An 11,880-nucleotide genomic window follows, 5' to 3' on the forward strand; every position below is an offset into this window, starting at 1 on the left:
GTTCATTCCTACCATTTTTTCACACAGGCACTTCATTTTTACGAAATATTTTGATTATTTTCCCCTCGGGTGATTGAAGAAGATCAACAGTTGCTATGATTGTGACGTCCTGCCGAGCTGCTGTGAGGAGTGAGTATGAAGCTTTGCTCGCTAGCTATTCTCAAAATATATAAATATCAACCCAAACCAGCTTCTGACCTTTGGGGGTGGAAGTCCACAAACAACACATTTTACTTGAAAATACTGGATTTAATAGAAAATATTGTAAACAAGTCCACTGATCCATTAGCTTAAGACAGAATGACAGCACAATCACGTATAAAAGCTAAAGATGAAATGCTGGTACCAAACACAGCACTTAAAGAGAGGCCTGAGCCAGGCTCCGAAAGGTCTTTCCCAGAAATAGAGGCAGCAGCAGCTTCAAATGGGCACAGAAATAGGGAGGAGGAGGCAGCATCCAAACCATCAAGGCAGAGGAGTAAAAGAAGGCAGAGCAGTGGACAGCTTGTGAACAAGGGGTGAAGGATAAAGGAGCAAAAGCACTGTATTTCCTGATGTTCTGGGAACATCGGACCATGCCACACGAACCTGGGAGGGTTAGAAGGGCAGGGTATTTTCAGTGGGGAAAGGACGTTAGGCAACTTTAGAAACAGTTGGTATGTTTCTTGGCATTCAGCTCTTAGGGATGTAGAACATGTCACTCGTGTGTTGTTTCTAACTCAACTAAGCTGCTTGCCCTGGCTCCATCACCTTGACTGAACACAACGCTGAACTTGACAGTATCTGCTGGCCCTGTGGACTTATGAAAGAGCACGTATGAGAGGTGCCACAGTGAGACCTTGGAACAAAACACAGGGCTCTGGTGGGAAAAGCGTTTCCGCCTTCCTCCTGGTGCTGGAAGGTCCCTGATGGAGGGGAGTTTGACGTGGCTGGGCCCCTTGAGGCTCTGAGTTTATCAGCAAAAGCCGCCTTCTTAGTCCTACCCACCCAAATCCTCCCTCAAGGAGTCCTCTGAGTTCACAGAAAGGCCAACTGAAAGAGCAGTAAAAACTGGGGAAAGAAAGTAAGGGATAGTTTCCTTCCCATGGCACTTGTTACTGACCAGAGGGACCACTTCCTTATACTGATTCTAGACGTTGGGAGTGTTTGTTCCTTAATCTAAAACAGTGATTCCCAAATAAGGGGCAGGCCTGCTCAAGAGGGGCTCTCAGGACTCTCCAAAGAGGTTTTGTCCCATATACATAAGCCCCTAACTCCCTCCCAATTGAGAATCAGTGCACATAATGATAGAACTTACTAGCAGGAGTGTATTGTACACGTGAACAGTGTCAGAGACAGAACAAAAAGTTAAAAACCCCTAGTCAGGCCAACATCAAAATTATGGAGTGATTTTTTTTTCTTTTTTTTCTGATTAACAGTAAGTTACAACCAAGTAGCTAAACTCCATGACCAGACTCCACGCTGCATAGCCAAGAATAATAAGTTCACCCACTTATCTGGAGTAACCATACTAGATTAAAGAAATACAATTCTGTCCTCCTAAAGACAATTTCCAGAAAGACCTGCCTGTCCCAATGAGGTACTTGACACTAGGATTAGCACAGGCTAATCACTGTATGGTTTCTTAGAAGACTGGCTTTTCTCTGTTTCTTTCTCTTTGATACTGTACAAGGGATCCACCAACTTGTTATGAACAAGCATTAAACCTACAAAAAATTAAAAACAAAAGTCATTAATGCAGGTAGAGGCAGAGTTCCATGATTATCAACAGTAACATCCAGGAGCTCTCAAATTTTGTCCTAGAACTGATACTCATCATCTTTCGTCTGTGGGCCCAAACGATAAACACCCTAAGAATAGGAAAAGAATTTGTTACTCCTAATGAATGCTAGAATCCATGGGACTGTTATAAATTCAGTCTCTAGGAGAGTTGGCCATTATAAGGTTAATCTTGGGCTTCCCTGGTGGCGCAGTGGTTGAGAGTCCGCTTGCCAATGCAGGAGACACGGGTTTGTGCCCCGGTCCGGGAGGATCCCACATACCACGGAGCGGCTGGGCCCGTGAGCCATGGCCCCTGAGCCTGTGCGTCCGGAGCCTGTGCTCCGCAATGGGAGAGGGCACAACAGTGAGAGGCCCGCGTACCGCAAAAAAAAAAAAGTTAATCTTTTCATCAAAGAACAAATTCCTAATTTGCCTGTTCAGTAAATGAGGATTTTCCCATAAGTTTATTTAAAGCAGTGAGTGTCCGCTTTAAGTAGAAGAAAAAAAGATATGCATGGCAGTTCAGTGCCTTGACTACAAGGAAAAGGCCTGTACAAGATCCGGAAAGATAAAAAACCTAAGGCTCAATATCGCTGCAAGGAGATTACCAAACTGCCCTTGAACTACCACTTTCATTTCATTTTCTTTCCTCCTCCTCAGAGCAAACAGGTCTCTAGAAATGGACCCTTAAATAGTCATGGATGGAAGAGAAAACTGTATTCTGAGAGGAGGGTTTGATTTTATTAAAATCATAGTTGTCAAAGTGGCCAGAGCATGCAAGCTAGATCCACTCCTCACTCCTGGCACACCTGAACTTGGCAACCTACTCCCTGACCTACCCCACCCTCACCTTTGAAATACTTGACGGTCTTCACTTTCAACTCCAGGGTGGCATCCTCGTCGCACACAAACACCGTGCGGGGATGCTGCTGGAAGGCAGACACGGTCCACATGTGGTTCACTCCCTCCTCGATGGCCTTGTATAGAGCAAACGCCTTGTGAGCACCCGTGATGAGGATCATCACCTGGGGATCAGAAAACAAGCCTGTGATGGAGGAGAAGGAGCAGCGGAACGGGGAGTCTAGACACCTGAATCCTAGTGGCCACCCAGGACAATCGTAAGGACTGTTGTTGTTATGTGTCATTGTAAGTCGTTAGCACGTGGCACACTGCTCCACGCTCTGTGTGCTCTGTCACACAAGTAGCCTGAGATGGGGAGCATTGTTATCCCTACATTCTAGGATAAGGGAGTGGACTCTGTGATGGGGGTTTCAGTAACTTGCCCCAGGTCATTTCTAACCCAGAGTCCATGCTCTTGACCACCACATGCTCTTGACCACCACATGATAGTGCCTCCTGGCACCTTTGATGATGACCGTGAAAGTGCCCTGGGAACAGATGTGCCATACATACAGAGGCCCACGCCTTATCCCGACAGTTCTGACACTGGGTCCCGGGGCCGCTAGGTTGGGTGAGTTTCCACAGAGACAAACTGGAAAAAGATGGGTCCTGATTTGCGCCTCCAGGGAGGCCTTGGAAGCAATGGTGAGAGTTATCTGTGTGGCTGCTAAGGTTGAATCCCAATAAAGCTTCCCCTTAATCTGGTCACTTTCAGTTCAGAGTATTAGACCTGCTCATGTGACTTGGAGTAACGCTTTTTGTTTAAGTAAAACAGGCACAGACTCCCCTCAACACTTAAAATATCGAGAATGTTAAGTGTGGGAATTCCCTGGCAGTCTAGTGGTCAGGACTCCTTGCTTTCACTGCCGAGGGCCCGGGTTCAATCCCTGGTCAGGGTACTAAGATCCTGCAAGCCGTGAGGCACAGCCAAAAATAAATAAATAAAATAATTAAAAAAAAAAAAAAGAATGTTAAGTGCCAGAAAGTGATTATAAAGAACTCAGCATTCCAGATATCCTTTCATTGTAATTCACTTCTGCCATGGAGTTGTGAGCAGGATATACTGTTCCTTTCTTGAAATGAGAAAACAGAGGCATAGAAAGAATGTGACTCTTTGTTCAGGACCCCAGAACTCGTTTTAAAAAAAAGAATTTCCAGATTTCCATCCCCAGGTCCTTTCTGCACACCACAGGAAGAGCCCTCAAACTGTAGTGTTTATAAGCTGCAAGGCCAAAAACAGCAGAATGACCTCCCTAGGTACTGATTCAAGGTTACCCAACAGAAATCTGCTGCCATTGCTCATTTCACAAAAAATCACTTTAGACAGGGAAACTTTTTCAATGATTTACATGTTTGTTTACAGACTTGGGCAAAGAAACTTAAAGCTAAAATGTCTGTAGCTGCTTCCCACTGAATATATCAGAAAGGAAGAGAAAATGCTTCTAATGAAAGTAAGGAAATTGGAACTACAAAAAATTCAAATGATACCCAGATTTCTATAGAAAGACTCAATTCAGTTCAAGACACTATTTCAATCACACTTCTCCACATTTATGAATCCCTGAGCACAGGGCTATAACCACAAGCATCCTGCAGTTGCAGGGGGAGCTCCCTTCAAGCATTGGCCTCCACCAGCTGCAGGGAACCAGAGGGTCCCTCTCAGTACCTGGACAGGTACAAATTCATATTCTGATATTAGTGGTGCTGGGTAGGCAGAGACCAGGAGCCTGTGGCCTCCTGGGCAGTCAGTGCTGAAAAGGTTTCACCTCACACTGGGAAGAATGGTTACTTCCAGAGAGGAAGGACAGCAGTGATAGGGTCAGTTGGGATTTTAGCCTTATTTACAATGTCTTCATTTTTAATAAAATGGATTCAGGTGGTACCTGTATGGTTGAAATTAACAGCAAAAAGCCAAGTCCAGCCCCCCTTGTGCCCTTACCTCTCTAGCATCCATGACAGTGCCCACACCCACCGTCAGGGCCATGGTGGGCACCTTGGCGAGATCTCCATCAAAGAACCTAGCATTGGCCAGGATGGTGTCCATGGCCAGCGTCTTCACACGGGTCCTGGACACCAGACTGGATCCCGGCTCGTTGAAGGCGATGTGTCCGTCAGGGCCAATGCCTGCCCAGAAGAGACAGGGCAGCCCTGTCAGTCCCAGGGATCCAAGATTTCAAGAACGGACAATCTCTCCTTCCCCACCTGGGGTCTGAAAAAAATCCTTGAAAACCATGTCTCTCACCTCATTCATTTAAAGGTACACTTTAAGCATATGATCTTCCCCTCTCATTTCTAGCTGAGGCACACACAGACATTGTTAACTTGCCGCCACCCTCAGAAAGCTAAGTAGGGAGCAATCCCAAAAGCTTCTGCCCCCCAGATCATCCAAGTGTAACTTCTCTCTCTCCTGCCACTTCTCTATCCCTGCTGGGATGGAGTCACACCGAAGAAAACATACACAGGGCCTGGAAAGGGGCTGCCAAGTTTATAAGATCTCAGAACATGAGCACTCCTAGCCATTTCCTCCCCACCTTGAAGTAAAGAAGGGTTAAATCTGGAGCAGTCAAAGACTGTTCAACTTCAGCCTCCCACCCCCACCCCCCATGGGGGACTCCAGAGGCCTTGACAGATGGAAGTGTAAGAGGGCAACTCAGGGCAGGGACAGGCATAAACCTGAGAGCGGGATACCCTAGGTCCCCACCCTCTTTCCACTGCTCTGGCTGGCTGACCCTGGGCAAGTCACAAAACTCTGGGGTTCAATTGCTATTTTTAGCATGCAGGGGCTGATGGTGGAATCTTCTGGAACTACATGAGTCTCTGATTATGTTTAACTAAGTCCCATGACTGATCCATAAAACCTTGTCTGAGGAATAGAGAGAATCTTGGAGTCCAAATCCAAATACCTCAATTTACAGACAAGGCATCAAATTGCAGAAAGAGGAGATGCCCCAGATCACAAAGTTTCTGAGCGGCAGAGGCAGGGCAGGGCACCAGGGCTCCCACTCTGTGTCTTCCTTGCTGCCTCAGGCTAATGAGTGACCCCACTGTCACTGGTGCAGAGAGAGGGAGCTGTTTGCAGACAGGCACGGGTCTTGTCCCCTTCTCATATGTTCCAGCCACCCTGCGTTTGCCCTGGACACCTGCTGCGGTGTCGAGCTCACCTCCGACAAACAGCTCAATCCCACCCGCAGCCTTGATCTTCTCCTCAAAGGCATCACACTCAGCCTGCAGGTCAGCTGCATTCCCATCCAGAATGTGGGTGTTTTCTGGGTGGATGTCAATGTGCTTGAAGAAGTTGTTCCACATGAAGGAGTGGTAGCTCTCCGGGTGGTCTCGACGAAGGCCTGTGGGGCCATGGCTGCACTCAGTCATGCCAGGCTGAGCAAGGGCACCCTCCCAAGGATGGCAGGGTACTCCCAGACCCCAGAGACACTTTCAGGGAAGAGCCCATCGGGGAGCCTTGGGCAGTAGCCCTCTCACCCCCAGCCACTCGGAGTAAGCTGAGCTGGTGTCCTTGTGCCCATGACCATGGGCCTGGGCCCTCATTCTGATCTCCTTTTCACAAGAGAATGGCTGGGGGCCAGGATCAGTCTGGACCTCTGGAGGTGGGCTAGCCTCTGCGGGGGAGGGCTGGGCCCATCAGGAAAGGAAGCAAGAACACCCCTTACCCTGTGCCTCCCACCTCACCATTCACACCCCCCCATTACACCCTGCTCAGCCTGAACCCCAAGTGGAACACCAAGTGGTTGGAGAGAATTATCTCAGAGCTTCCAAAAAAAGATTTTTTTCAGTTAAGAAGAAAAACAGTGTTTAAAGTGCATGTTTCAGGGGCATGAGGAGCGGGGAAGCGGGCGGTTGACTTTTAATGGATAGCTCCAGTTTTGCAAGGTGAGAAGAGTTCTGGAGATTGGTTGCACAACAATGTGAATCCACGCAACACTGAACTGTACACATAAAAATGGTTAAAATGGTAAATTCTATGTTACGTGTAGTTTACCACAATTAAAACAAAAAAGAACCTTTAAGGCGAAACCATTACAAAATGGTGGTGGAGGTGGAGAGGGTGACAGAAGCCCAAGGTGCCACTTTTCATCAGTGGAAAGGACACCAGTCTCAGCTCCCTTCCCAGTATACTTGGCAGGAAGGGGACTGGAAGATGAACAGTAGAGAGAAAGTCCAGACACAGACACCGGTGTGAGGGGGGGCACACACCCCAGCCATGGGACCCCAGATCCCCTTTGCAGCCATTTGTTCCAGAAAGAAACGGCATGGAGTTGGGGAGGAGGCAGGGGAGGAGATATGCTGGAATTCATTAAGTGCTTGCTCTGATCAAGAAGCTTCCACACCTGTTATATCACTTAATGCTTTCAGCCCATGAGGTCAGCTTTATTAGCCTCATGTCATAGCTGAGTGAACCAAGGCCTGGAAGATACAGTATCACCAATTGAGCCTACCCCCAAATGCCACTGGTTCCCTGAGACCTCCCCCGTCCTCTCCTGGGCCGATCCTGTGAGGGGAGGAGTACGATTCTCCCAAGACTCACCCACATACTCGTCCATGTTGAAAGTCTTCACATATTTGAAGGACAGGTCTCCATTCTTGTAGTATTCAATCAGCTTCTTGTAGCAGCCGAGTGGTGTGCTCCCTGCAAGAGAGGCCACAGCCATGAACCCCCTTCAGCCCCCAGCTCCTGGAAGCCCAGAGGGCGCCCGGGAATGAATCAGGGATGCTCCACCAGGAGAACCTGTCAGACCTGACAGAAACAAATCAGATCTGAAGTCCTACCCAATGCTCAATCCCAACTGCCATCCGTTAAGTGCTGGTTTAATGCCTATTTCCCCCCTAGACTGTAAGCTCCAGGAGGGAAGGGCTGTGTCTTGTCTTGTTCATGGCTGAATCCCTAGCATTCAGCACACTGATGATTGAAATGACTGTGATTAGCACCTAAGTGAATGTCAGACTTAATTACTGACATGACATTCCCTGAACAACCAGTACGTGAGAGGTACGTGATGGGGATGCAGAGAAGTGAGAGACACAGCAGCCATCCTGGAAGAGCTCACTGTTTAGGAGTGGGGACACGAAGCAGTAATGTCGGCTGTGGTACAGGCTAGCCTGTGGGTTTGGGGAAGACTTCCCCTCGGAGCAGCAAACCCGAGCTGAGTCTCATTAAAAAGTCAGTCATAAAACCCATAAAAAGGCAAGAGGACTGCTGTCGATTAAGAAACTAAATATGCGTGAAAGCCTGACTGGACACTGGGATTAATTTTTTTTAAAAACTCTAAAAAATAAATGTGGACAATTAGGGGAAAAAATTTAATATAGTCTATATATTAGATGATATTATGAAATGATTTTTAATTTTCGTAGGTATTACAATAGTATTGTGGTTATATAAGAGAATGTCCTTATTCTGAGGAGATATGTACTAAAGGATTTAGAGGTAAAGTGTCAGGATCTCTGGACCTTGCTTTCCAGTGGCTTATAAGAAATGTGTACGTGTATGTGTGTGTGTACAGACAGAACATGAGCCACGAGATGAAAGCAAATGTGGCAAAAGGTTAACAATTGGTGAATCTAGGTAGATGGTACTGTACTATTCTTTCAGCTTTTCTGAATGCATGAAACTTTTAAAAATAAAAAGACGGAAAGAAAAAAGCCCCACCCAAATCAGATCATTCTTTTCATAACCCACTAATGGCTTTTCATTTCACTCTGAGTTATAATCAGTCCTAACAAAGGCTCTATATAACCTGGCCCCTCGCTAACTCTCTCCCCAGCTAGGAATCCTGCGTCAAGCAATTCTACCTCAGGGCCTTTGCACATGGTGTTTGTTCCCTTTGCCAGCAATGCTCTCCTTCAGGTATCTGCATAGCTAACTCACCTCTTTAGGCCTTTACTCAAATGTCACTTTCTCAGAGAGACCTTCCCTGCCCCCATATCCAACACTGTAACTCCCACCTCTGCCTAAACACTCTCTAGCCCCTTTCCCTGCTTCATTTTTCTCCTTCCCTCTTATCACCATCTAACATACTCTATATATTTTGCTAATTCACTTGTTTATTATCTGTCTCTCCCACCATAATTCAAGCTTTAGGAAGGCAGGAATTTGTGTTCTTTTTATTCATTGCTGTATCCCTGGCACCTAGAACAGCTTGGCATACAGCAGGTATTCAATAAGTATCTGCTGAATGAATGACAGTGGCAGCCCCATCCACACAAAATAATCAGCCTATCCCTGTGACATGGTCTTAGCCATGGCTGAGCCACACAGCTTCCCTGTCCTCCCCCTGAGCTTCATCATGTCCATTTTCCAAACTTGTAGCCTTCCCATCAATTCTGTGAGCTTCCACTATCTAGCCAATAAATTCCTTTTCTGCTTAAGTTAGTCAGAGTCGGCTTCTGTGGCTTCCACCCAGAACCCTGAGGGTGCTTCAACTAACAGTAGGAATGTTCCAAGGAACCCATATGGAAATGCTGTGCTGGTTCAAGTGGATAGTCAGGAAGGGGCCAGGTCCTGGAGGGCCCTGACACCACTCTGAGGGGCTTGGATCTAATTTTGCAGACGATGGGGAAATGGGGAGGGGTTTCAGCAGAAGCCCAGACTCTGACCCAGGGTGGCTCCACAGTTAGAAAACAGGATGTTAGCACAGCCCCGACACAGTCTGAGACGCTGGTGGTTTCACAGATACCTACCTGAATATACTGTTCCCACAAACCTCTAGAGCAGAGGTCGGAAAACTTCAGCCCACAGGCCAGATCTGGCCTGCTGCCTGTTTTTGTAGAGCTCATAAATTAAGAGTAGTTTTTACACTTTAAAAGTTTTTAAAAACCAAAAGAATATTATGATACATGAAAATTATATAAACTCAAATGTCAGTGCTGGCGGACATCCATGCTCATTTCTGGATTGTCTATGGCTCCTTTTGAGCTACAAGGGCAGAGTTAAGTAGCTGCAACAGAAAGTGTATGGCGAGTGAAGTGTAAAATATTTATTATTTGGCCGTATACAGAAAAAGCTTGAAGACTCCTGCAATAGTGGATTGGTCACTGAGGGAAATCCACCCCACTTCTGAAAGAAATAATCAGAACATTTGCCTTGAAAAAATATCCCCTTGAAAAAATATGCCTTTAAAATATCCTCCCATAAAGGCAACATTCTGATTTTTTCCCCAAAGAAACTAGGACTGTTTTTCACTTAGGTCCTGTGTTTAATTAAGCCTTACAGAAAATGCGTTGGGTGACTATCTTCTCAATTCTCCCAAGGATGGTGCTTAGTTAGTAGCACTCTAGATGCAGAGAAGAGAAATTAATTCATTACATAAAACGTATGCCTTAAGGTATTAGGACTTAATTCTGTTAAGGAGACTTGACTGACAGGGCTGGCTTAGGATATAAACTAAAAATCAAAGTTTTTCCTGCCTAACCAAGATCCCTTCTACTCCAGGACTCTTCAGGAGCAGGCAGCAACAAACCAGCCCAGAGGAAGCTGGGTCCTCTCTTTCGTATGTCCGGGGTCAGGGGAGTCGTTCGCTCATAGGGCCAGTACCTCAGAGCCCTCCTTGCAGTCCCTTGGCTGAATGGGCCTACCTACCTGGCCCCTTATAAGCCCATAATGCCCTCGCCCACCCTCCCCATCCCACAACGCACCAGTAGGGAGCCCCAGGGTGAAGTACTTGTCTGGCCCTGGGTTAAACTGGATGATGCGGTTCCTGATGTATTTGGCTGCCCACTCACTGGCCTGAGAATAGTGGTCCAGGATGATGAGCTTCATCTTGTCCTGCGGGGGTAGGTGACAAAAGGAATCAGTGGTAAGGGGTAAGGAGAAAGGGGTGGAGGGGAGAAGCCCTTCTCTCCATGCTGTCTGAGCCCAGAAGGGGAAGTTCACAGAGCATTGACAGGTTGGGCCAAGTGCCTCCACTACCCACCGGGAGGCGCTGCTGTGGGACAGACCTGGGTTCCAGTTTCGGTTCCTCCATTGATCAACTAACTGCAGGACCTTGGTTAAGGACCCAAGTTCTTTGAGCTTGTTTTCTCTTACGGGAAAATGGGGACAACAGCACCTACCTGACAAATTTCATGATGGTGAATGTGAAATGAGAAGATGCATGTAAACCACATAGTATTCAATATAACATGTTGGCTATCATCTTGCAGCTCGACCCAGGTCCCCCTTCCCCACCCCTCGACAACCCCCACCTGGCTAGATACTCTGTTGAACTCTTCCTCAATAAATAGAGAGGTCATGGGTTCATCTTGGCTCACTAGAGCAGGTGGAGGCCTGGAGAGGTGTGTTCTTTCAGTACCAGAGAGGGGCGCTCCCAGCGGCCTGCCTTGCTTTGCAGATCCTGTTCCCCCAAAGAACACGCGGCAAAGGTAATCGCTCTGGAAGGAGGGCGTTTAGTCCTCCCCGCCGCACTGCGGTCAAATCAGAGTGGGAAGGCCAAGGCTGAGGTGGCCGGATCCGCGGTCCGTGGGGTACAGGAGTTTTTCCCCCACCCCAATGGCGATTCCATCGCCCCTCCCGGGGAGGGACCCGAACGGATCGCTGGGGGTCCCGGTCCCAGGTTGCCGGAGGCTGGGCAGCGCCCGGACCCCCGCCCGCGAGGAGGGTTCCCGCGGACCCCGCTCCCCACTTACGCGGACGCTTCCCGCGGCTGATGCAGCGACTGCGCTGGCGGCCCCGCCCCGCGTGGGTCATGTGGCTGCAGGTCACGCGGTGCCGCGCTCTGCCCGCGGGGCTGACTTCTAGGGGCTGCGGCTCCAGGGAGGGCTCTGCCCGGCGGGCCAGGAGCTCCCATTTTCTTAGCACAGGGGCTGTGTAGGCCCCGGAAAAGCCGTGGGGGGCGGGGCTTGGAGACTGGTTTGGTGGAGGAGGGAGACTTGGGGGGGGTTTCAGGTCGCTCCCAGCGATGCAGTCCCCAAGGCCGGGGGCTGGGGCAGGGTTTTCAGTGCTGGGGGTGGGGCGCGGAAGGAAGAGCAGAACCGCTTCCTCTAGGGCTGGGCTTGGCTCTGCCTTCAGTTTATTTTTTTAGATATCATTTATTTACCTAGTTATTACTGCTTTTTTGTTTTAAATATAATTGGATTTTTTCTACCTTAAAAAAAAAATCCATCTTTGCAGCAGTATGAACTAGAGAAAAATGTAGGTCCCTGGTATCCTCTACTTCCCACCCTAAGGTAATCATTGCTAACAGGTTAGACTACATCCTCAGTGAT

At 48.0% G+C, this 11,880-nt stretch overlaps 1 protein-coding gene across 1 annotated transcript; it reads right to left on the reverse strand.

The window, feature by feature from the left end:
• Positions 1–228: 228 nt before the first annotated feature.
• Positions 229–11,467, reverse strand: GNPDA1 (glucosamine-6-phosphate deaminase 1). Its single transcript, XM_029218249.1, has 7 exons — positions 11,302–11,467; positions 10,312–10,441; positions 7,205–7,306; positions 5,823–6,005; positions 4,601–4,785; positions 2,612–2,786; positions 229–1,706 (listed from the first exon to the last, which is right to left on the reverse strand). The coding sequence occupies exons 2-7, from the start codon at positions 10,433–10,435 to the stop codon at positions 1,606–1,608; spliced, it is 870 nt and encodes a 289-aa protein (XP_029074082.1). The 5' UTR covers positions 10,436–10,441; positions 11,302–11,467; the 3' UTR covers positions 229–1,605.
• Positions 11,468–11,880: the final 413 nt, after the last annotated feature.

Source organism: Monodon monoceros, unplaced genomic scaffold (genome assembly GCF_005190385.1).
Source record: "Monodon monoceros isolate NGI ecotype Baffin Bay Population unplaced genomic scaffold, NGI_Narwhal_1 Super_Scaffold_12, whole genome shotgun sequence".
NCBI classification, from domain to species: domain Eukaryota; kingdom Metazoa; phylum Chordata; class Mammalia; order Artiodactyla; family Monodontidae; genus Monodon; species Monodon monoceros.

Coding starts and splice junctions, on each gene's coding strand:
- GNPDA1 (XM_029218249.1), bottom strand. CDS start 10,435: ATGAAGCTCATCATCCTGGACCACTATTCTCAGGCCAGTGAGTGGGCA. Junction 6,006..7,204: donor CAACATGGACGAGTATGTGG/GTGAGTCTTGGG, acceptor ATGGCCCCACAG/GCCTTCGTCGAGACCACCCG. Junction 1,707..2,611: donor GACCGTCAAGTATTTCAAAG/GTGAGGGTGGGG, acceptor AATTTTTTGTAG/GTTTAATGCTTGTTCATAAC.